This window comes from Nycticebus coucang, chromosome 18 (assembly GCF_027406575.1).
Source record: "Nycticebus coucang isolate mNycCou1 chromosome 18, mNycCou1.pri, whole genome shotgun sequence".
In the NCBI taxonomy this organism is placed as follows: domain Eukaryota; kingdom Metazoa; phylum Chordata; class Mammalia; order Primates; family Lorisidae; genus Nycticebus; species Nycticebus coucang.
Window position 1 is genome coordinate 12,147,912 of NC_069797.1, and position 25,409 is coordinate 12,173,320.

At 47.2% G+C, this 25,409-nt stretch overlaps 1 protein-coding gene across 7 annotated transcripts in view; it reads left to right on the forward strand.

The window, feature by feature from the left end:
• TOM1L2 (target of myb1 like 2 membrane trafficking protein) overlaps positions 1-25,409 on the forward strand; it is a 165,186-nt gene that overhangs the window by 97,986 nt on the left and 41,791 nt on the right. For all 7 annotated transcript variants that reach the window (XR_008375436.1, XM_053568009.1, XM_053568010.1 and 4 more), the window contains 2 exons: positions 11,874-11,952; positions 16,521-16,670. Coding sequence is in view for 6 of the 7 variants with exons in the window: in XM_053568009.1 (XP_053423984.1) it covers positions 11,874-11,952; positions 16,521-16,670 (229 nt within the window). In the remaining variant the exon portion in view is untranslated. The remainder of the gene's footprint in view (positions 1-11,873; positions 11,953-16,520; positions 16,671-25,409) is intronic.

Sequence of the window (25,409 nt, forward strand, 5' to 3'; positions counted from 1 at the left end):
AATAAAAATCAGTGTCTTGACCCCTAAGGCCCTGGTCTCAGTCTCTGCAGGAAGGAACCAGGTGTGACACAGATTAGAAGTACAAACTTGCGGGGGAGGGGGCTAACCTTAATTGCAAGGCAGCCCCCAAGCCCCCTCCACAACAGCTATTTATTAAGGTTATACACAACAGGTATGGAGAGTTAAGGTAATTGTATATGAGGGCTGCATGCGTAAGGATTGTGGCATGTTCTTTCCCCACAACCCTTATGAAGAACTACTAAGCATCAGTGTTTAACACATGCTTACTAGTGAGTGATCAATCTTAACTCATTCTGGAACACTGAATTACTTGGGGGATTGCCCCCAAGTCACAGAACGTCTCTAGGCTTGCCAGGAGACTGTCCTGTTCTCAGCGTTAACTTTTAATGTGATAAGAATCAGTAACTGTCCTTTGCAAGCATGGTGTCCATTCCTCTACATATCCCCCATTTTTGTTTAAGACATTTTGGGGTAGGATAAGGAAAAAAATAGCTGTTCTTCCTTTCAATAGTTCTGCTTGTTGAGCAGCTCCTCTTCTTGCTAGGCAAAGAATGAGAGGGCACATATAGTAATTAACAAAATTATACCAGTGGTGCCAGTGAGGGCCTTCATAGAAGAAAAAAGAAAAAAATTAGTAACACTGTTGGAAATGCTTTTTAATTTCAGTTCCTGTGACAGATTGCAATTTTTTTTTTTTTGCAGTTTTTTGGCTGGGGCTGGGTTTTTAACCCACCACCTCCAGTATATGGGGCCGGCGCCCTACTCCTTTGAGCCACAGGCACTGCCTGACAGATTGCAATTATTTAATAAAGGTTTCAGGTATATGTTGTTGTAAATCTATCCAAAAATGATGTTATGTTGTTCCAGCCAGGCTAGGCACAGGGAAACAATATGGAAATGGTTGGCTATGTTAGTTGTTCTTACAAAAACCAATGCATTTCTCCACCTGTTTGTCTCGGGCTAATCCGTGAGGTCTCCAGTCAATGTCGCTTCCATAGGAAGTATTAACTAATGCCCAAGGTTTTTTGCCTCTGCCTATTGTCCATTGCACCCATTATAAATGGGTACCAACAGGCATAGTGCAGATTGGAATGTTAGGTGGGCGAAGGGTAGTGTCATACCCTTTCCGAGTTGAAGTCTGGAGGAGCAGCATGGTTTTTATTTGTTTTTAATACTATTACGTATAAGAGAAAATCGTGCAGTGGGAATGGGTTGAAGGGAACAACTGCCAGGACTTAAATAGAAATGGTACAGTTAATCTCAGATATTGTTCTGTTAGGATTAGGGATATAAGCTCAATAAGTGAAATTCCTTGTAGCAGCATTTACCTTTGTCAACACTAGTGCAATCATTGCCAGGAACAAGAAGTCTGCCGTTAGAGGTTTACCTTGACATTTCACTAAATCTTCAGCCGCTGATGACAGCTTTTTGATTTGAAAGAAAAAGAAAGAGAAAGAAAAGAGGAGTTAGTGGTTCTTGGGAGAGGATGATGTCTGTTTATCCGCTTGATGGTCATGTTATTGAAGAGATCAGTGAGGGTGGATTCGTCAAAGTGCTCGTGAGGTCTTTTGCTTATCGAAGCTTAATCCAGTGGGCAGGTAACACTGCTTTTCTTGCTGTTCTGTAATGATATGAGCAATGCCTTGACCCCAGTGTAACACATAACCAAGTTCCCATTCAGACATATTGGGTTTCTTATAGAAAATAGGTTGCTGTATTTGAGAAGGTGGTGAATGGGTAAGAGATGTCCAGTGACATTCAGCAGCTGTGTTCCCATCATTGTTGAGATTCAGAAAATTAAGAGTGAACAAAGGCTTGGTGCCTGTGACTCAAGCAGCTAATGTGCCAGCCACATACACCTGAGCTGGCAGGTTCAAAGTCAGCATGGGCCTGCCAAACAACAGTGACGGCTGCAACCGAAAAAAAAAATAGCCAGGCGTTGTGGCAGGCACCTGTAGTCCCAGCTACCTGGGAGGCGGAGGCAGGAGAATCACTTGAGCCCAGGAGTTGGAGGTTGCTGTGAGCTATGATGCCACAGCACTCTACCCAGGATGAGAGCTTAAGGCTCTGTCTCAAAAAAAAAAAAAAAAGAATGAACAGAGCTCTAGTAAGAATATATCTAGGACTGTTATTCAAGGGGAGTGTACCATCTCCTCCTTTCTGTTTAAATAACATATTTTTTAATGTTTTGTGGTGTCATTCAATAATGGCCTAGCCTTGAGAATTATAGGGAATACCATAAGAAAGTTGAATATTCCAAAAAGATAGAAAGGTATTTAATTTTTGAGCAGAATAAGAAGGTGCATTGTCAGTTTTTTGTTTTTTTTTTTGTAGAGACAGAGTCTCACTTTATGGCCCTCAGTAGAGTGCCGTGGCCTCACACAGCTCACAGCAACCTCCAACTCCTGGGCTTAAGCGATTCTCTTGCCTCAGCCTCCCGAGTAGCTGGGGCTAGAGGCACCCGCCACAATGCCCGGCTATTTTTTTTGGTTGCAGTTTGGCCGGGACTGGGTTTGAACCCACCACCCTCAGTATATGGGGCCGGCCCCTTACTGACTGAGCCGTAGGGGCCGCCCCATTGTCAGTTTTAATAGACTTAGGAAGTCCCATGATATTAAAACATTCTAATAAATATTGAATGACATGGTGAGCCCTTTCTCCAAGTAAGGCATTCTTTTGGACAGAATTATGAGGACTTTGAACAACTTTTGAGTTACTACCATCGGCGTATCCAGCATTGCCATGCTTGTTGGCATCTGTGTAAAAAGTGATAGCATCTGCAATTGGTGAGTCTTTGACAATGAGGAAGGATCCAGGAAGTTTTAGAAATTAAAATGTTTTATCATGAGGATATTCATTGGTAATTAAGGCTACATAAGATGCAAGAGCAATTTGCCAAGGCAAAGATAATTGAAAATTGAGTTGCATTTGCTTTTCCATAAAAGGAACGATGATAGAACAAGGGTCATAGCCTATAGTTGGCGAATTCTGTTTCTGCCTTTAGCAATTAACTCACAAATTTTGTCTAAATATTGTTGTAATTTTTGTGCAGTTTTATTAGGAAGGAATAGCCACTCTAAAAGGGTGTTCTCTTGATAAATAACCAGTTGGAGAGTGAGAAGTGGCTATAATTATCAGTTGAATCGGTAATCTAATGTTAACTTGATCTAATTCTTTTGAGGCAAACTCTTTTTCAATTAGTTGCAGTTCCTTCTTTGTCTCTGGAGTAAGTGAACAATGAGGACTATTTAAGTCCAAAGGTCCTTCCAGGATTTAAAAAAGATTAGTTAAGGTGTAGGTTGGTATTCCTACGTAAGTTGGACGTAACCAATTAATATGACCGAACAGTTTTTGGAAATCATTTAAGGTAGATAAGGAATCTAACCTAAGATTAACGTGTTGTGGGAGAATTTGCATTTGATTCAATTTGTATCCCAAATAATTATAGGGGGATGTAGTTTGAATTTTTTCTGGAGCAATTTGAAGACCGTAAGATTTTAGGGTAAGTGCAGCTTGTTTAAATATGTCTTGCAAAACAGCTAAACTTTGGTGTGCAAATAAAATATCATCCATATAATGAATGATGTAGGCTGTGGGATATTTTTTCCTAACGTGCTGTAATGGCTGATCAACAAAATGCTGACACAAAGTAGGACTATTTAACATACCTTGTGGCAGAACTCTCCACTGAAAATGCTGATAGGGTCTTTGTTGATTACAGGAAGATAAAGAAAAGGCAAAATGTGGTCGGTCTTCAGGATGCAAGTATATACTGAAAAAACAATCTTCTAAGTCAGTGACCTATAAATACCAATTGGCAGGGATCATGGAGGGTAAAGGAAGTCCTGGTTGCAGGGGACCCATAGGAACAATTGTTTCATTTACTTTGCAGAGATCAGTGGGCATTCTCCATTTGTCTGATTTCTTTTTTACAACGGAGACAGGAGAATTCAAAGGGCTGGTAGAGGGCTTAATATGTCCTTGCTCTAACTGTTCCTGAATTAAAAATTGTGAGGCATCCAGTTTTTCTTTAGTTAATGACCACTGCTCCACCCACACTGGATTATTGCTCTTCCAAGATAGCTTGAGAGCATATTTTGGGCCAGTGGCCTCTATGCTAAATTTGACATTTGAAAGGAATTAGTATGAGAGGAAGGTATAGTCATTACAGTTTTCCATTGCTGAAGTAAATCTCGACCCCACAAGTTAATAGTGATATTAGCTATGTATGGTTGAATTTGAGCATTTTGATTATCTGGTCCCAAACAAGGTAAAGGTAATGTACTTTGAAAGACTGAATTTAAAGTTCCTGCCTGTAAAAGTAACATCCACTATCTGTTTTGGCCACTCCTTGGGCCACAGATTTAAAGCCATGACTAAAACATCTGCGCCAGTATCTAACAGGCCAGTAAAGGATTTATCCTTCAAAGTGAGTGTTAATTGAGGCCTATTCTTATCAATACATGTTTGCCAAAAACTGCTGTTTGTATTGCCGAGACCACCAGTATGTTTTTGTTTGTTTGTTTTTACCAGTACTTTGTAATTTAACGTGGGGCAGGAATAGCAATTGAGCATTCTTTTGTCCGGCTAAAATTTGAGTTGGTTGGTTTACCGAAATCATGATCTGTATTTCCCCTAAGAAAGCAATATCAATAACACTCGTGTGGACAAATATTCCACAAGATGTTAAGCTACTTTTTCCTAACGATAACCCAACAGTATCTGGGGGAATAGGACCACATATTCCTGTTTTTAATTTCTTTACTCCCATGTTGGAAAGCAAAAGAACATTATCACCTGCTGGTAAATCTAAATTAGCAGCACTACCTAGGGTGGTGTGTAAAAGGGATTGGATGGGCTTAAGTTGCTGGTGAGTGTGTGGGTAGACCCCTCTCCAGACCCCTATTCTTTGCCTGTGAGCCCCTATGAGGGTACTCCAGACTAGAAGGGATATTAGTAACTGTGAGTGGGAAAAGCCCTATAGTATCTTCAAAAGTAAAGTCTCCAGTCTTTCGCCCCTCTAATAAAGCCTTCATAATAGAAGCCACAGGTGGATCATCTACATAGGGAGGCACTGAGGGCAATGTTGAGTGATCTATGTTAACATTTTTAACTATTTATTTATTTGGGAGAGTGGGGTGCACACCCACCTCACTGAGGTTGGCATTCCCGGACAGGCCTGGATGGCCCTGGCGGTGTCTGCGACTGCACCACCCCTGGGACTAAGGGCAGCCGCCCACCCTCCCCGGTCCTAGCTGGGGCGCTAGGAGATGGAGGCGTGTGGGCGAGCTGGTCGGGGGCGGGTGGTACCACATGGTGTCACCCACCCTCGCAGTTCGTGCTCCTCCCACCACCGCCAATGCTGCTCCCCACCCGGCGCTTCCTGCTGCCTGCAGGCGGGAGAGGGGAGGACACCATAGGTCATCAGGCTGACCAACCTGACGCAAGGTGCTCATGGCGCCGGGTGTGCTCCGGGTGCGTGCAGGGACAAACCCTTATGTGGAGAGCTATGTTAGCATTTTTAACTGTGTGACTATTCAACCCGTCTTCCCATTGTTTATTCTGAGCCGCCATAATGGACATTGGGGTATTGTCTTGTTTATTCATGTCTGTATCACATACTTCCTCCCCCAAGGAAGGGCCAGAAAAACCTTCATATACTCCTGGTTCCCAGTTGTCTTCAGGTCTAGGTTCCCACTGAACCTCACTATTCTCACTTTCAAATTCTGCTCCAACATACCCTTCTTCCTCAGCTTCTATTTCTTGTGACTCCCCAAACAGTAAGTTACCCATTATTTTCTCTAAATATCTTTGCTTATTATTTACCAAAGGCCCCACTTATTCTGAGTGGAGTCCTTTGTTTCTAGTATGGCCAAAGGTTGTGCTTTCTCTGAGCGGAGTTTCTCTTTGGGACTTCCTTCCACTGTCTACTGAAGGCTTCACTTAGTTCCGAGTGTCCTTTGTCCCCTTTGGTCTGGGTCCCTGGTGTCCTGTTGTATCCTGCAGTATCCTGCTGTCTGCACCAGATGTCTTGACCCCTAAGGCCCTGGTCTCAGTGAAGGAACCAGGCCTGACATGGATTAGAAGTACAAGCTTGTGGGCGGCGCCCATGGCTCAGTGAGTAGGGCGCTGGCCCCATATGCCGAGGGTGGTGGGTTCAAACCCAGCCCCTGCCAAACTGCAACAAAAAAATAGCCGGGCGTTGTGGCGGGCGCCTGTAGTCCCAGCTGCTCGGGAGGCTGAGGCAAGAGAATCGCATAAGCCCAAGAGTTAGGAGGTTGCTGTGAGCCATGTGACGCCACGGCCCTCTACCCGAGGGCGGTACAGTAAGACTCTGTCTCTACAAAAAAAAAAAAAAAGTACAAGCTTGTGGGAGGCCAGCTGACCTTAATTGCAGGGTAGCCCCGAGCCCCCTTCACAAGGGCTATTTATTAAGGTTATACAGAACAGGTGTGGAGAGTTAAGGTAATTACATTTGAGAGCTGCATGCGTAAGGATTGCCTCGTGTTCTTTCCCCACGTGTTCTTTCCCCCACAACCCTCATGAAGAACTACTAAGCATCAGTGTTTAACTACTCACGCTTACTAGTGAATGATCAATTTTATCTCATTCTGGAACACTGCGTTACTTGGGGGATTGCCCCCAAGTCACAAAATGTCTCTAGGCTTGCCAGGAGACTGTCCTGTTCTCAGTGTTTCTTTTTAATGTGATAAGAATCAGTAACTGTCCTTGTAAGCATGGTGTCCATTCCTCTACAAATCAGTCTGTTCTTAAGTGGGAAAATCCCCGTAAATTAGGCTCATGTTAGGGTACCCCACTTACTCCTTTGCACCCTTCCCTGAAGGTCCTCTGTCCTGCTGTCCTGTCTGTTCCCTCACCTTCACCTGAAGTACTTCCTATCATTCCTGGATTTCAGTTTGAATCTCATTTTCCTGATGCCCTTCCCTCTGGACAGGTCCCCCATTGTATGATTTAATAATGCCCTGTATTATACTAATGCTCATCATAGTTTAAACTTACTAGGTCTGTGTGGTGTTTATTAGTGTTTATCTTGCCTTACAGCCCCATGAGACTATAAGCTCCATGAGGGCAGGGGTTCCATCTATGTTACTCACCCTAGCCACTCACACGTGATTGGCTCTTGCTAAATATTGGTTAAGTAAGTGAATAAATAAATTAATGGGATCCCTAAGGCACTCATAGTATGATGAGGGATGCAGACATGTAAACATATTCTTAACACAGCAGGACAAGTTCTCAGAGAGAGAGGGAGAGAGAAGCTGTATATAGCTATACAGAGAGACCATCACAGCACAGCAGCCAGCCTTGGGGCTTTTGGCAGCAAAGGCTTCTTGGAGGAGGTGACTGGAGTCTTACAGGATGCCAGGGTATCAGTCTTACAGGATGCCAGGTAAGGCAGTGGATGACAGGGTGGGCGTGGAGGAGACAGACCCCCTGGCTGGCGGGTGGTCTGAGCAGCAGACGTTCAGGAAGCATAGTACAGTGGGATTGGTAGTCAGAGCCTGGAGCCCTTGCCTGATGTGGAATCAGGTCACCAGTTGTGCAGCCCTGAGTGTGTTACTTTCTACTCCCTGTGTCCCCGTTTCCACTTTTATGTACTGGATTACCAGTAGTACCTCTCTCATAGGGTTGTTATAAGGATTAGAAAAGTAAGTACATATAAAGTATCTGGCTATATAAATATGTCTTCATATATATTAATGTATGGATTTACTGTTTTTCCTTTCAAGATTTCCATTGCCTATGACTTTTGCCATCATGTTAATTTGGGGTGTCAGTTGTCTGTCTGGTCGTTAGCGATGATCCCTTACCCTGTCTGCCATCTCTGAACACTTGCTGTGTGCCTGGCCCTGTGGCCAGCCCTGGATCTCATCATATCAGGTAGCCCCTCACCAGCCCTATAAGTTGGAGACGGCCTGTTGTAAAATTGAGGAAACTGAGGCCCAGAGTGGTTTGGTCATTTGCCAAAGGCCTTGCAGCATAGCTCGGAAGGGCACATGTGAAATGCAAGCCCACACTGGTCTGGCTCTAGTTGCTGAAGCTCTGCCCGCCTTTTTGTTTCGACCCAGTGCTTACCAGTGGGTGCTGTGGTTCTGGTGGATGCAGACTGGTTTTGTTTTTTGTTTTTTGTTTTTGAGATAGTCTCAAGCTGTTGCCCTGGGTAGATTGCCGTGGTGTCATAACTTACAGCAACCTCCAACTCCGTCTCCAGCGATCCGAGTAGAGACGGGGGGGTCTCAGGTTTTTGCTCACAATGGTCTTGAACTCGTGAGCTCAAGCAATCTACCTGCCTCAGCTTCCAGAGTGCTAGGATTACAGGTGTGAGCCACCGCGTCTGGCCAGATGCAGAATGGTTAACTGCCCCATAGGCCTCTCCCTGCGCTTTCCTAATCTCTAGGGCTGAAGTTATTGCCAGCCTGCGGGATGCTGACACATGAGACCGTGTGTGACAGTCCCTTTGTCATTAACCTGGCTGGCTGAACAGAGTATTTTAGACCCTGTGTACCAGGCCTCACCTAGACTTACCTAATTAGCCTGTGAGTTTGAGAATCATTCTCCAGGTGATTCTGATGCATGGTTCTGATGAGGACCCCCTGACCTGGGTCATTTTCATGACTGTCCCTGGGCCTTCCCTGGCTCATGGAATCTTTGCACTCCCACCTCTGGGCTGGAAGGGCACAGAGAAGGGCTTGGATAAATGATAAATGCAGTAGAGCAGCATAGAGGGGGAGGGTGTTAGACTGATGGAAAAGGTGAGCATCCTCCTGGGGTGATGAAGAAAAAGCTTCTTAGAAGAGCAGTCTGGAGCTAAAGGACAACGTGGTGTAAAGGCTGTGGCCAGAGTCCATAAGTGACAAGTCGGTTGTCTGGCTATAGTCCAGAGAATTCTTATGAATATGGGGTCTGAGGAGACTTTGAGGAGGAGCCTGAAGATGGCCCAGAGGCCAGATCATGAGGGCATGGGGACGCCCATGAGGCCTGACCTTTCCCCCCCAAAAGCTGCTGGGGCTGGGCACCATCTCACGCAAGGCCTCATTTCTTCCTGATCCTTTCCACCTGTGCCATCTTGGCTCTTGACTTCTCTTTTTTCCTGGTTTCCAACTCCACACTATCTAATCTGCCGCTCCTTGAAACTTTATGATTCCTCTGACATGACTTTGATCCTTCTCTCTGAAGCTTCTCCCCCAGGGAGAGAGATAAATATTGCTTTTGTGCTCACCCATCACACCCAGAGCCTGTGGATGAATTTTCATTTTAAACCTCATTCAGGAGCCTGCTGACTGTCTGATCTCCCACCCAGTGGCCACCACACGGGGAGAATGTGTAGGTGCCCTGACAGCCAGAAGTGACTGTGGCCCTCAAGGACTGTTCCCATCTTCCTGCTCTGTAAAGTTCAAGAGAACAGGAAAGGGACTGGATTGAGAGGAATGGCACCTATGGGTCAGGGACAACTATGATTTGGCTGAATCTTGGAGAGAGGACATTAGTCCGTGCTCCTGGCTGGTAGCTGCTGACTGTTACCATTTCTCAGGTCACAGACAGCCGTCACAACAGAGAACTGGTTAAGTCCTTTCGTTACAGAAATTAGCATCTATGTTTGGAAATGGCAGCTATGGTGCAGACTGACTTGGTGGGGCCCATTCCCCTGGAAAGCCTGATCTCATCAGCCCTTTAACCCAGGAGCTAAGAATTCTTGCAGGGAAGCCATGTTTTAAGCTGGGAATGGAAATAGGTGAGTCAGGGTGTTTCAAAAACTTCTCTCAGAAGTGGGAAAAGGAAGCGCAGAGAAAGGGTAGGAGGGAAGGGGTGGGGCCTGGGTGTGTACCACACCTTTGGGGGGCAAGACACTATTGCAAGAGGGACGTTTCCTAACAAATGCAATCAGTATAACCTGGTTTCTTGTACCCTCAATGAATCCCCAACAATAAAAGAAAAAAAAAACTTCTCTCAGAACTCTTGCTGGCCTTACTCCTGTGACTTTCTCTCCAGATTAACACTGATTAGCAGAGCTTCCATGCTCACCTCCCCTGATTTCAAATGTGTATGACTCTCACATAGATTTGTAAGGGCTTTTTCCATATGTAGACTATTACTATTTTAGAACTGTAGGAGTACGAGGTCCCTGAGTTATAAACATTCAACCTAGAAAAAACGGAGATATATTGCTGTGTAGATTAGTGGAAGGATAGAGCCACTCATGACTATGGAGGGTTGGTCTGTAGCCAGAGCACAGAACAGGGGGCACCAGGGCAAGGACTTCATGCTGAAGCAGCTCTTGGCCTCAAACTCTGTTGGGTCATGGGTTAGAATAAATTAAATAACATGTTTTTATAAGCCCAATAAGTGTTAGGTGTATTTAGAGGGCTAGCTGGGAGCCTAATTCTCAGGTCTAACAGTAACTTAAGAAAGAACTCATTTGAAATTTTGAACGATCAGTTTATAAACATGCCCGTGACACAATGCAGAAACATGGCCCATTTGTAACTGGGGACTACTTGTAATTCTGCAAGATTCCCTCTGGGAATCCACATCAGACCTATTACCTAAAAATACATGAATCATTGGGTTTTGAGGACACTCACTTTAGCTTTCTCTAGGAAAAGTTAATTGGAATTCAGGAAGATCTGAACATTCAGGCTGAAGCAAGGACCTAGCCACTCTCTTTTCTGTCTCTCTTGTGGTTTCTCTGGGAAAGTTCTCTTCAGTATACCTACACACCAGTGGGTTAGTTACTGTTTTTAATAAGTAATACTTGCATCTGATACAGAATTCAAAAGGTCTGCAAAAAGGCAATCCAGTGAAAAGCCTCCCTCCTCTTCTGCCACATTGTTTCCTTCCCCAGGGCCAGCCACGGTCACCAGGTTCTATGAGCTCCTTTCCTGGATCAGCATCTGTGTTGTGCTTATGTTTTCTGTCCTTTTAGAACTCACTAGCATTGGCTCAGTGCCCATAGCACAGTGTTTTTACGGCACCGACCACATACACCAAGGGTGGTGGGTTCGATCCTGGCCCGGCCAGCTAAACAACAATGACAACTGCAACAAAAAAAAAATAGCTGGGTATTGTGGCGATTGCCTGTAGTCCCAGACACTTGGGAGGCTGAAGCAAGAGAATCGCTTAAGCCCAAGAGGTTGGGGTTTGAGGTTGCTATGAGCTGTGATGCTACAGCACTCTACCAAGGGCAACATAGTAAGACTCTGTCTCAAAAAAAAAAAAAAAAAAGAACTCACTAGCATGCCTTTTGCCCTGTTCTGCTGAGGTCTCTATGTGCATGTCTTTGAGTTTTGCTCATACTGGTGCATAAGGAGCTTGTTTTTTTTTTTTGTTTTTTTTTGAGACAGAGCCTCAAGCTGTCGCCCTCGGTAGAGTGCTGTGGCATCATAGCTCACAGCAACCTCAAACTCCTGGGCTCAAGCCATTCTCCTGCCTCTGCCTCCCAAGTAGCTGGGACTATAGGCATCCTCCACAACGCCCAGCTATTTTTTTGGTTGCAGCCATCATTGTTGTTTGGCGGACCGGGCTGGATTCGAACCTGCCAGCTCAGTTGTGTGTGGCTAGCGCCTTAACCGCTTGAGCCACAGGTGCTGAGCCCAAGGAGCTTCTTTATCCTTTTTGGCAGCTACATGGTATTCTCTTGTGTAGATGAGTCATGATTTTATTTAACCTGTTTTAGTACCAATGGATTTTCCATTCGTTTCCAGTCCTTTATCTTTACCAGTGTGCATAGTATCTTGTGTATGTGCTAGTTCGCATAAATGGGAGCAACTCTGCAAGATACTACCTCTAAGTGGAATTTGCAGGGATCCTAACATGTCTGACCTTTTCTCCAGGCCAAAGGATGCCATCCGAGCCCTGAAGAAGCGGCTCAACGGGAACCGGAACTACAGAGAAGTGATGCTGGCATTAACGGTGAGTGCTGCATCTGGGGAGCTCTGTGCCTTTGCCCTTGCCCCTCACAGGGCCTTTCTCTGCCCATGTAGCACAGCCGCCGAATGTCTTGGTGCCTGGGCCATGGGAGCCCAGCAGAACCTGATATTTCCCTCTGGGGTTCCTGCCCTCCTGTTAGCAGGGTGAGCTTCACCTCGGTAAGAGTATGGGAGCAGGGTGGCACCTGTGGCTCAGTGAGTAGGGCACTGGCCCCATATACAGAGGGTGGTGGGTTCGAACCCGGCCCTGGCCAAACTACAACAACAAAAACAGGCGCCTGTAGTCCCAGCTACTCGGGAGGCTGAGACAAGAGAATCACTTAAGCCCAAGAACTGGAGGTTGCTGTGAGCTGTGACACCATGGCCCTCTATTGAGGGCAACAAAGTGAGACCCTGTCTCTAAAAAAAAAAAAAGAGTATGGGAGCAGAAGCCCAGCCATGGGTAGCCCTGTCAGGTAGAGAATCTCACAGCAAAGGAGCCAAAGGCCTGGGGATGGCTCCCCTGTCTGCTACCAGCCTGATCTGAGACTGGGACAGCTACTTCTCTACACATCAGTTCTTTATACAAAGGTTAACTTTCACCTACTGAGTGCCTGCCTGGGACTGTGCTGAGCTTTCACAGATGTTAATGCAGATGTTTATAACTGCCTTCCACCAAAATAGGTTTTATTATGCTCCTCATACAGGTGAGGAGATTGAGGCCCAGAGCGGTCTAAGGGTACAACCCTATAGCTAATAAGCTACTGAGCTGTGGTGCCATCAGAGAATGGCCTTTGTATGGGGTAAAAACTACAAAGCCTGCGGCTCTTGATAGAGTCAACTGAGTGGCTCCTTTCAGGAAGGAACAGACCAGAGTTTTGCCCTTCCTTAAGATGTCAGATAATTAAAAGGGACGACTTCAGGTGTTATTTCTGGCTTGAAAGCTAACAGTTTTTCAGATGTGGCAAAATCTGGGCCACAATGAGTTCTTAAAATAGAAACTGTAACAGGTCAGCAGGTCAACTTCTCAGTAGGTTTGAAATAGTGGATTATTTATCCAAAAATAGCTATAACATGTTTCCTTTTAAAGCAGAGAAATTATTTGGGTTTTTTGCCCCAGTAAAAACCAAAAATATATAAAGAGATTCTGTCTGCCAGAGAGTTGGGATTTGAATAATAAAGGAGAACACAACAGTTGAGAAATAGGGAGTTGAAAGTTTTTTATTATTTTTTTTTTTCAGCATTTGAGCCACAGCACTTACTAAATCCAGACTGACACCCAAAATGAATTGTTTTCAATAACTCTGATCTCTGGAGAATGAGCTCTGACACACCAAGGCATTTTGCTGGTGTCTAAAGCTCCTCCCCGCCCTCCCACCCCCCACCCCCAGCAATACACCTGACTTCGTGGTAACCATATTGCATGGGAATCTGCCCCAAGTGCAGTTGGTGTTTACTTGCCTTCAACAGCAGGGCACCAGGGATTTCGTCTGACCTTACCTGATGGTCACACCTTCATTGTGAATCTAGCCTTGCCTTCAGGAGGCTCATGAAACGTGCAGAGCCATGGCGCCATACCAGAGGCCCACCCTGGCACGCCCTGCATGGCCTCTTGTCTGGTTTTATGGCTTCACTTACCCTGTCAGTAGCCCTCAGTCTTCCTGTTTCTTGTGGCCCTTTCCTAACTTCCTATCTGCACCCACCAAGATGGTTAATATTTACCCCAAACGAGAGCTAGCAGGAGGTCCTGAGGGGCTCTTTGCTTGTATCTTGTGTCTGGACTTGAAATGTCCATTTCCGATTGCTTAGAGGCCCCCTTCTTATTCTGTGGGTTTTGGCTATGTTCTAGAATATTGCCACTGTGTGTTTTATGCCCCATAAGCTATGGAGACAGATCTGCCAGGGGCCTGTTTGGCAAGATGTCCTGAAGTGGCCCTTGCCAGCCCAGGGAGAACCTCCGGCCTCTTCTGCTCAGTCAGGCTTTGAGGCTGCTCTGTGGCACAGGCATCTCTGTGTAGGACATTTTCAAGGCCATGGTGGAATATACTGACCTTGAGGTCTGCTGTCCAGGAACAGTTGAGGGTGTGCTCCCCTAAAGGCAGGGAAGGTAGGGGGTGCTCTCCTAAAGGCAGCAGTAGCCCCTTCACATTGCTGCCCTGAGAGTGGAGCAGAGCCCATGCTGCCCTGCCCCTCCTCTTTTTCCAATTCTTTTTCCTGTTTGCTTGCATTCTCCTGCTCTGTCTTTTGCCACCTCTCCTCATGGAATAAACATACTTCCTACCACCTATCTTGGCTCTCACAGCTCACTGTCTAAGCTGGGAAGAGGGTGTGAGAGAACCCTGGAGAGATGGGTGCCTGTAAGCTCCTTGGGGCAGGAAGAGCCCCTCTGGTTCATCTCTGTAGGCTCCACAGGTCACTAAGAGAGGGAGTACCAGTTATCTCATGATCACTCAGAATCAGTCTCAAGCAGAGGCTAAAAAAGGGAAATGCCTCCTTCGCTGAATAAAACTTATGGTTGCTTAAGGCCACAAGGATGTTAAGCTTCAGCGGTTTTCCTCAGCAGGCCACGCAGAGTCTCCCATGGTGCAGGTGGCAGCAGGGCAAGAACGAGTCTGGCAGGCACGGAGCTGCCACAGGGGAGCTCTGGCTCTGGCCATCTTGGTTAAGTTACACGGCAGCTCTAATGTGGGATAATATCCACTTTACAGGGCTATTTCAAGGACCAAATGAGGGAATGAGAAATCTAGCACGTGTTGCCTGTCGCCTGAGGGACTCTCAGCTGCTGTGGCTCCTCAGAGGAGAGCTGTGAGGGAGGGGTGGCCCCATGGGCCCAAGGTGGGCAAGAAGATAGGTCTCCAGAGGGGGCTGCACAAGCTCCCATCCTGCCCTGGTACTGACGGTATTCCTGGACCGGTGTCTTTACTTTTCCAAACCTCTTAATTCTTTAAAGGTAGGATAATAAAGTCCACTTAAGGAGAAGTAACTAGTTGTGAGAATCAAGTGAAATTACATGTTACTTGGAAGGATCTCTCCCAACCCCTGCCATGCAGTTGGCATTCAGTCAATAGCTGTACTTCGTCAAGGTCAAGCCAGACCTGTGGAGTCGCTACCTAAGTTAACCAGTGGTCAGATCAGCTTGGGCAAGAGAGTAGCAGGGGCAGTCACTGCTGGTGGCCTCTTTCAGAGGAGGTGTTCCCCAGCTGGGGAGGTATGGCCCAGGGGTGGTGGTGTGGGAAGGGCCAGGAAATGCTATGGCTTGGTTTACAGAGAGCTGGAAAGTTCAGGGAGCTGTGTTCGAGGCCAGAGAGGCCCTCCTGGTTAGTACCTTAGGATTCCAAGGGGCCTTCCAATTGTCCTGTGGGGGAATAAGAAGATGTCCCTGACTTCCATCTAGTAGCCTTCTGAATAGTGACCATGCAGTCACAGCCAGCACTTCCTGGTTCCTTACCCTGTTAGGTACTTCAAAGATTAAGATTTTCTCTCAAGGGGTGGTGCTTGTGGCTCAGTGGGTAGGGCGCTGGCCCCATATATCAAGGGTGGCGGGTTCAACCCCAGCCCCGGCCGAACTGCAACAACAAAAAAAATAGCTGGGCATTGTGGCAGGCGCCTGTGGTCCCAGCTACTCGGGAAGCTGAGGGAAGAGAATTGCCTAAGCCCAGGAGTTGGAGGTTGCTGCGAGCTGTGTGACGCCACTGCACTCTACTGAGGGCGATAAAGTGAGACTCTGTCTCTAAAAAAAAAATTTTTTTAATTAAAAAAATAAAAGATTTTCTCTCAGATCTTCCCAACAATCTTGTAAGGAAGGACTCATTGTCCCCACTTCACTGATGAAGCTCAAAGAAATCTTCTCTGGGCCATTCAGGGAAAAAGTAGTGGAGCTGAGATCCAAAGCCTCTCCTAACCAGAACCAATACCGAGCTTTCCTGAGCAGCTGAGACCCATGGAACTTGTTTTCTTGTGCAAAGGAGGAGCAGGCAGGGTCTGCGTTAAACATGGATCTTAAAGCCACTTGGCAGTGGAGGCCACAAACCATTTGTCAAGGGTGGAAGAATCCTTTGTCATTGTCAATCTTAGTTGCAGGAGCAGCATTGTATGTGGGGCCCCTTCCTTACATACAGGGGCCCATAACTCACTAGGCAATTCAAGCTGTCACAGCAGCCTCCTTTTGTGACACAGCCTGTGTCCCATTGGCTAATACCTTACATCCAGAGGCCTGAAGAGAGGAGTTAAAATGCTAATTTTCAGGGACCACTCAGTCATTTTGATCCCATTAAAATACTAGCATCCTTCCCATGCAAAACTGGTGCCTCAATTACCAACTAATTACCTGATTTTTGTGCAGAGACAGGAGACTTCTTTAGTCAGCAAAGGTCTGCTGTCATCCCCAGAAGAACATCTGAATTAAAGTGTGGAAATATGGGGCTGTCTAGGTTTGGCTCTGGTGGAGACATGTCAGAAAGCTGATCCAGGAGCAAGGCAGAGGAGGGTTGGAAACTCAGCTGCCCTCGTCAGTTCCCTGTGTCTCCTCCAAGCCCCATGGGGGTGACCTCTTGTCTTCCCTCCCCACATTAGGTGCTGGAGACATGTGTGAAGAACTGTGGCCACCGCTTCCACATCCTTGTAGCCAACAGAGACTTCATCGACAGCGTTCTCGTCAAAATCATTTCTCCCAAGAACAACCCTCCCACCATCATACAGGACAAAGTGCTCGCTCTGATCCAGGTAGGTCAGTTTCCCTTGCCCTGTTTTTTGGAACAAAGTGAGATGAAGTCTCTTACTGATGAACCTTCATGTGCTCCCTCCATTTGGAGTAAAAAGTGGAAGGGTTTACATTTAAATACTTGGTACAAAATCCTTATGTTTTTTAGTATATGCGCTGGCAAAGTGAGCACTATATATTTTTTTAAATACTCATCCCACTAGAATGAAACCCTCATTGGTGACTCTCCAACCAATTGTCAATAGCCTCCAGGAAGCTTTCTGGCCAGGTGCCTGCCCATCTGCTGCCCACCAGGGTAGGTAGAGGGGCCTCATCAGGACTCTGAGACAATGTGCAGTAGGAAGGACCGTGTGAGAGCCATGTGCAGGGTTGGTGAGGTCACAATCAATGCAGGGGCCAAGTGTGGAGCAGGAAGATTATAGAGTTGGGGGTGGGAATGGTGGTAAGGGATATTTCACTGAGGAGAAGATACTTCTTTTGGTTCTTTTTTTCTTTTTTTTTTTTTTTGAGATAGGATCTCACTTTGTCACCCCAGTAGAGTTCTGTGGCATCATAGCTCACAGCAACCTCTAACTCTTGGGCTCAAGCGATTCTCTTGCCTCAGCCTCCCAAGTAGCTGGGACTACAGGCGGTTACCACAACATCTGGCTATTTTTAGAGATGGGGTCTCACTCTAGCTCAGGCTGGTCTCGAACTTGTGAGCTCAGGCAGTCTGCTCACCTTGGCCTCCCAAAGTGCTGGGATGGCAGACATGAACCACCACCAACCTTTCTGTTGGTTCTTTAAAAATGACAGGAAGCTTGGTGGAAAGGGCAAAGTGTAGGAGGCATCACCAACAAAGGGAAGAGCGTGTGCAAAGGCCCAGAAGCATGAGAGAACTGATACCATAGGACGTATTCATTATTAACTTGTTCTATAACAATGTCCCCCAAACTTAGCGGCTTCAACCAAGTGTTTATTATAGTTTCTGTGGGCCAGGAATTCAGGAGCAGCTAACTGGGATTCGGGTTGGGGTCTCTCTTGAGGTTGCATCATCTCCACTTCCAAGATGGTGTTTCCAGATGGCTGTTGGTAGGAAGCCTCAGTTCATTGCTGACTATTGGCAGGAGGCCTGAGTGTCTCACCATGTAGACATCAAAATTATGTCTTGATGACCTAGCCTTGGAAGTCACATACCATCTTTTCTGTTGTATTCTATTTGTTAGAAGGGAGTCACCATGTCTAACCTCAAGAGTAGGAGAATTAAACTCCATCTCTTGAAGAGAGGAGGGTCAAAGAATTTGTAGACATGTTGTGAAAACCATCACATGGAGCAGAGGGTGTAATGAGGAACGTCTAGGGTTGGGCTTGAGGGTGGAAGGAGCTGGCAGGAGATAGGGCCAGAAGGATGGTCAAAGGCTTGTGGCCATCCATGCTGAGATTTGTGCTTGGTCTAAAGGCAGTAGAAACCCCACAGAAGGGTTCTGAACTGGGAACACACAGATGTAGATTTTAGGCCCGGCATCCATAAGTTAATAAGCACATCCTGTGTGATTGGTCCTGTGGCAGAGGCAAGATGGGCGTGCAGGAGCCTAGAGGACAGACCAGCCCAGTGCAGAAGGGGTATGTGTGGGGCTCCAGCCAGGGTGAAGGGAGGCAGCCAGAAGAGGCAACATGATGGGGGTAGGCGGGGATGGGGGTGGGCTCCATTCTCTTCAGGTGCTGCTGGGACAGGGGCTAGAGCACAGCAGGAGGCCCAGCTGAGGCGCCTGTTGCCTTTGTCTGTTCTCTGAGCCCAGGCTCCCTCTGCCTAAGAGGACTGGCCTTCTTGGAGCAGTAGGTCCTCTTCACCATTTGGAAGCACCTCAGAAGCCTCCCCCACCAGTTTGCACACACACATCCTCTCTCAGAGCACTCTCCTTACGGTCTTCCAGCTTGGCTTTGCTGGCTTTTGTCTGCCTCCCTCTTGTTTCTCTGAGAGCCCAGGAACATGGTGTCCCTAAGGTCTAGAGCACTCTAGACCTAAATATGTAGAGTGGGTTTATTGTAGGTACTTTTTAAAAATGAATGTTTGAATAGTAGTAGCTGCTGTAGTTCACTGCAGCTCTGAGGGAGGGGAGGACGGGGTGACAGCAGAATCCTTCTCAGGCTTCTCAAGGACAGACATGCACGTGCATGCACACACACACACACACATATATGCACTTTCCTCCCCCACCATCCCTTCCCTGTGCCTCAACCCGCAGAAATTGCTGTTAGGAAAACAAATGGTGGTTTCTTCTCACAAAAGAGGGGTCACCTAGCCTGAGTCCCTTATGCAGAGACAACTCTGGGCAAGGCCTACAGTGGCTGCAGGCCTGGCAGGAGCACTTTCTGGGTGAGAACTTCTTACCCAGAGGCCTATCAGGGCCAGTTAGGGTTGTCAGCCCATCCCTGGCCATCACAGCCATCACAACAGTCATGATCTGTCCCTGCTGACTGTGTGGGGACCCTGGCTGAGGGCAGACAGAGCCTCTGTCCCAGAAGCTGCCTGTCCCTGCACGCCCCACTCTGACCTTGAAGCTTTCACATTGGAATCACCTTCTCCCCATATCCCAGCTCCTTCCAGCTTCTACCCAGCCTGCTTTTAGCCTCAGGCAAGTCAGGCAAATTCCCCAGGCATTTACCTCCTTATCTGTAGAACAGGGCCTGGGGTTTCTACCAGCCTACCCTGAACAGTGGTCTGCACCTATTCCAAGGTGTCCCCTGCTGGCTTGGCAGCTGCAGTTATCAACCATGGGGACCTGAGCAATACAGGGCCTTAAACTGCCTCACAGGCTTCTGCCTGGCCTGGACACACTGGGTATAGTTCCCTGGCCCAGCTGTGAGACACAAGAGGCCTTGAGTAAGGGTCCTTCTAGGCGGAGGTCAATAACCTGTGGGGACGTACACATCCTGCCCAGATTCACAGTGTGCTGAAATGCCACTCAAGGCAAAGAACAGCAGGCAGCAGGTAGCTGTAGATGGCTCCACTTCTCTAATGGGATGGACCAAAAGAACACACAACATCCTTAGCCTTTTTTATTTAACTTTGTATTGAATTATACTATATATACAGGAAATCACACAATAAAGTGCACACAACCTGATAAATCTTTACAAACTGAACATACCCTTGTATTGCAAAGCAGAATGTGATCAGCACTCAGAAAGCTCCCACCCCTCAGGATAGTCACTTGCTAATATCTCATGGTACAGGGTGTTTTTCCTGTTCTTCAGCAGGTGGGCTTCTACAGCAGTGCTCTGGTGCCTATTGTGGCTGGTTCTGCTGTGTTTGTGGGTATCTCGAGAGTTGTGGCCTGTGGTTGTAGGTCTTTTGCTCCCATTGTTCCCTTTGCTGGCCAGGCCCCATTGTGGGAATGTGTTGCAGTGTAATTTATCCCTCCCACTGTTGATGAGCACTTGGTCTTTGCAATTTGGGGCTATTATGAAAAATGCTGCTACAAGCATCCAGCACATCTCTTGGCAAGCAAACGTATTCATTTTTAGTGGGTGTGTAGCAGTTGAATATATGCCATCTTTGTGGGTCAAAAATGATCAAATATTGACAATTTCCTATGTTTCAACCTAAAGGCTAGGAGCCATGTGGTGGGGAATGGTGGGGAATGCCCATGCTCTAATTCAGTTCTCTAGTGCTCTTTCCCTCCAGGATGCAGGAGTTTTAGTTGCCTTACATTCTCACCAATATGCCCCGTTTTCCATCTTCTTCATTACAGCCCATCTGATGAGAATGGAGTATTACATTGGGTCAACTTTTTTTAACCCCTTTGAGAAAAAAAAAATTATTTGCATGTTGAATATATTTTCAAAAACTGCACAAGCTCCCCCAGAGAGTCTAATAATTTCCTCTGGGAAAGAAACTGCTATTCCCCCTATGAAACAAGAAAGGGGTGGTTGTGGAGTGACAGAGTGCTGGCTCTCCTGCCAGCCTATGACTAGGTAGCAGGCTATCATATAATACAGCTAGCCTGAGCCAGGTGTGGTGGTTCATACCTGTGATCCAAGCACTTTGTGAAACTGAGGCAAGAGGATCACTTGAGGCTAGGCATTTGAGATCAGCCTGGACAATATAGTGATATCCCATCTCTAAAAAAAAAAATAAGAAAAAATTAGCCAGGGACAATAGCTTGAGCTGCTTGGGAGGCTGAGGATCACTTGAGCCCAGGAGTTCAAGGTTACAGTGAGCTATGATAATACCACTGCAGTCCAGCCTGGGTGACAGAATTTTGCATGAATGAATGAACGAAAAATATGGCTGGACTGAAAAGAGGTTTAGCTAAATGTATAGGTGCTAGAACAGTAATGGACTCTTCCTCCCTGTCGTTGGTATCAGAATGCTGTTGGTGTTCTTCCAAGCCCAGCTGCCTGGGAATTATGGCTGGGTCAGTCCCAGCCCTGCTCTCAGGGAGCTAGCAGTTTAACAGGAGAAATTAAGGTTTGCAAATGATAGCCAGGAAGGGCATGAGCCAGCTTTTGATTGTTTGCAGGTGGGAGACAATCTGAAACTTTCCTTTCTAGAAAAGCAGATTGACCATACTGACACTTGAAAAGCTTTCAAGGTGAAGGGACTGCACAGATGGGCCTCTCCAGCCTCTCTTGCCCTTGGCACATGGTTGGGGCTCCTGGCAGACGTGGAACCCATGGCTCTGATCACTCACCACTGTCTTGAGCCCACCACCCCTTTGGCTGCCCCTGAGGATGGAAGCAGGGCTGCAGCAGGTTGAGGGACAGGAGGCTGGTTGGGTTGCAGACCACCTTTCTCAGAGTCTCCCTATGCCTGTAGGGGGTGGGGTAGAGCTCATCCTGGTACATCTGCCTGCCCCCAGTCCACATCCCTCTGAGTCCCTGACTTGAGTGCTGATCACAGGCATGGTGAACTTAGGATTGGCCACAGGAATAGCATTTCCAGTGGCACATGTTTGCCTTCAGCAGTCCCCTGGGCCACCTGTAATGAGAACCCAGCTGATGCCTCGCCATCCCCACCCCATTCCATCCCTCGCAGCATGGAGGCTTTCCGTATCTTCCAGCTGTGCCCTAGCCATCTGTAGCCTCCCCAGCTCCTGTGACAAAGACAACTCTTTGGGTTCATGTACTCCAGAGGGCCCTGGCCATCAGAATGCCCAAGAAGATTGTCCTCTGTTTTCCCTGAGAATAAGCCCAGCGGTGAACCTCATGGCAGTATGGTTCTGGGGTGGAAGGACCCAGTTGGCTTAACCCCACCACAGGCATCTGCCCTCTGGATGGAGCCAGGATCCCTGGAGGGAGGTGGGAAGAACAGAGCAGCCTGGTTACTACCAGAGGTGCCACTTCTGGCAACATCCAGCTTTCACCCCCGAGTGGTCATCTAGTCCCTTGGCTTCTCTGATGGCTTGTGTTCCTTTTTGTTTGCTCGAGCTCAGTCCCATTTACTGAGAAGACAAAGTGGATACTCCTGCTGTATATCATCCCTCAGCTTTTCCCTTGAACTTGTTTTCAGGAACAGAAGTGGTGTCATCCTGGTAGAGTAACCTCAGAGCTGTCGTGCCTTTCCTGTCCCCCTCCCTGTGCTCTAGCACTACAATCTAAAAATACTCTTTCCACTGAAGGTTTTTCTTTTCATTGAAGAAAGTGAACTGGCTGGGGCGGGGATAGAAGTGAGGCAGGAGGGCTAGAGGAGCTGAAGGTGATATGTTCTTTAAAGGTGTCAGAGCCTGGTGGCTGGGCTCTGGCCAGATTCTGTGTGGACAGTAGCTCTGTGGGACCCTGTCCCTGGGAAGAGGAAGTTGGGCCTAGGGGCATGGGCAGAAAATGACAGAAGCTTCTTTTTATCCAAAAGCATGACAGAAACTATAGTGTAAATCAGCAGTTGTTTATTGATCTGAAATTTGATGATTCAAGGCTGGGCACAGTGGCTCATACTCTTGGAGACTGAGGTGGAAGGATAACCTGAGCTCAGAAGTTTGACACCAGCCTGAGCAAGAGCAAGACTCTGTCTCTTGGGGAAAAAAAGTAAGAAGAAGAAATTTGATAAATTTGATGGTCAAAACTTTGAGAGATACAGAAGTGAATAGGCTGTGGCTTCTGCTTGTATCGGGTCTCAGCTGAAGAGTGAAGGAGATAAAAATGTGAATTGATATTTTTTCTCCTCACTAGACTTTCCTCTGGGTCTTCTAATCCCATAGCCACAGGCAGGAAAATAGGGACTCATATAAAGACCATGGGTTTTGGGGAGGTGTCCACTCAGCTGCTAACTGGCTAGCTGCCATGTCAGTCCCTAAAGGGTGCCTATGCCGCTGTGTCCCTTTGCTTTCCCAGGAGGTGGCTGTTGGGGTAGGCAGCTTCCCAACCCTCCCTGGTGCTCCTGGGCTTCAAGTTAGGGACCCTGAGATTTTCCATACTTCCCCTGGGAAGGGTCCTCACTGGAGAGGTCCATTCCAAGGGCCCTTCTTCCTCACTGTTACTTCAGTCTATTGACAGCTTAAATGGCCATCTTTCCTCTGTCCACTGAATTAGGAAAATAAGGCTGCTTAGGAACCATGAGAACAGAATTCACTTTAACCTGACAAATGTTGAAGGACCGCCTTCTTCTCTAGGCAAGGACAAGAGGCTCCATGTGTGCCTCCAACAGATGTTAGGCCTGCTGGGGAGGGAGACAAGAGCACCATTATTTATGCATGTCCCAAGAAGATATTAGGGACACACAGTGTCTCTAGTTTCTCCCATCTCTACATTTTCACATGTGACTGTTCCTTTAAAGCCCTGTCCTCATGCCCTTTCCTTCCTCTGTTGGCATCAGAATAGAGGTTGGTGGAGATTGCTGTCAGGAACATATGCTCTGTTAACAGCCACATTACCCAGACTGCACAGGGGTCTCAGACAAGGGTTGGAGGTGGGAAGGGGGTGTTTGAGCTAAGACTGCTGGGTTGCAGATAACAGATGCCACTCCAGCTTGCTTCGGTGAAGAGGAGAGTTTGTGGTGACAAGGCCAGGCCTCCCAGAAGCCCAGATCACCCAGAACAGAGGTGCAAGTGGGCCTGGGAAGGGATAGAGGGAATAAGGAAGGCCCTACAGATCCTCTCCTGAATGTCTGAACACAGCAGTTGCTCCTTTTTGAGAACATAGACTGTCTCTGTTCCTAGGCCTAGGCAGGCACATGACGGCCTCCTAGGGCCCAAGAACAGTTCTGCCTCCCCAAAGAGAACTGGGGCTGAGCTCCTGGGAGAAGGAACATCTGATTAGCCCAACTTAGAATATGTACTTCTCAGATGCAGGCACAGCTGCTAGGACTGTGAATAGAAAGGTAGCAGAGTGCCTTAGAAAAACAGGCTGCAAGAAGTATCTTCTGACCACCATGTTCTTGTATCTTCATTCCTGTTATCTCCGATTTGACTTGGGTAGAGCAAGATAAATTAAAAGAGATCCCTGGAGCAGTTTGTACTCTCATATAGAGGCAGGAAGCGGCACCAGGAAGAACTGCCACACTTTCTTCCCCAGCCTCCTATATTGGGCTGTGAAACTGGTTGAGACCCTAAACTAAAATGCTAGAGCAGCGGTTCTCAACCTGTGGGTTACAACCCACAGGAATTGTATTAAAGGGCCAACCTTCATTAGGAAGGTTGAGAACCACTGTGCTAGAGTATTCTGGGGCTAGAGTCACAGGACTCCAGGGCAGCCCAGGAGCTCTGGATGGAGCTCCAGCCTCTCCCTGGGGAGCTTCCTCTCCAGCCTGCCTTCCAGACAGCCCTGGACTGCACCTTCCTCACCTTCCTCAGAATCCAGAAGGAAGTGTTGGCCAAGACAGGGGTCCTGATCCAGTGGCACTAAATCCCTGAGCATGCAAATTAAATAAGTGCGTGAAGGCAAGCCAGGCTGACAGCACCATTTGTAGGAAGTGAGACACATTGGTTGTAATTAAGAAGGCTTTTTGGAAACTGACCTTTTAACTTCACGTGGATCTGCTGGTTAGAGATAGAGTTTCTGTGGCTGCCTCAGGATTGGTTGGAACACATTGCTGGAGCCAGGGAGACAGTTAAATGCTGTGATGATGACAGACTTGGAAATGCAGCCATGAGCACAAGAGCTCTGCCTCCTCCTCTGGGTATGTACAGTGATGGGGACAACGTGGGAAGGTCTGGGCCCCATCTCTGGGGAACCCTTTGGATATACTTCTTTTTCTGATATATTCTGTAGCTTCCGAAGAACAGATTTTTTTTTAATTTTTTAAGAGTTTCATGAGTCAATGAAAATTATAATCTTTTAAAATTTTTGCTCTTTTCTGTCTATATGGCATTTCCATTTTAAAGGAATCGAGTGGCCATGCTTTCCATTGGGATTTTTGGTCTGGGCCCATGTATGTTTACATTGTGTGCAGCATGGCATAACGGAGGGAACTTGGGGCAGGGGGCAGCACCCCTGGGCCTCGGGCCCACATGTTGGGTTCCAGCAGTCTCTCCTGGCCCACAGTCATCTCACCTCCCATTGATGGGCTGGGCAATCTCGGCTTTAGTGGTCTCTGATCAACTGAGGAAACCTGAAAATTAGCCTTGATTTCACATCAATTTCTTCTCTCCTTTCTGCTCATTTTGCCTGTGGTTCCCAGTTCCACTGATGGACACCATCCCAGAAGAGTGTGATAATGACTGAGCACACACCCATCACACCCATACTCCTTCTCCTACCCTGGGTGACGGGCTGTGCCTCCCACTCCCTTCAGCTAAACAGCCCCAGAAATTGATTTCCTTGAG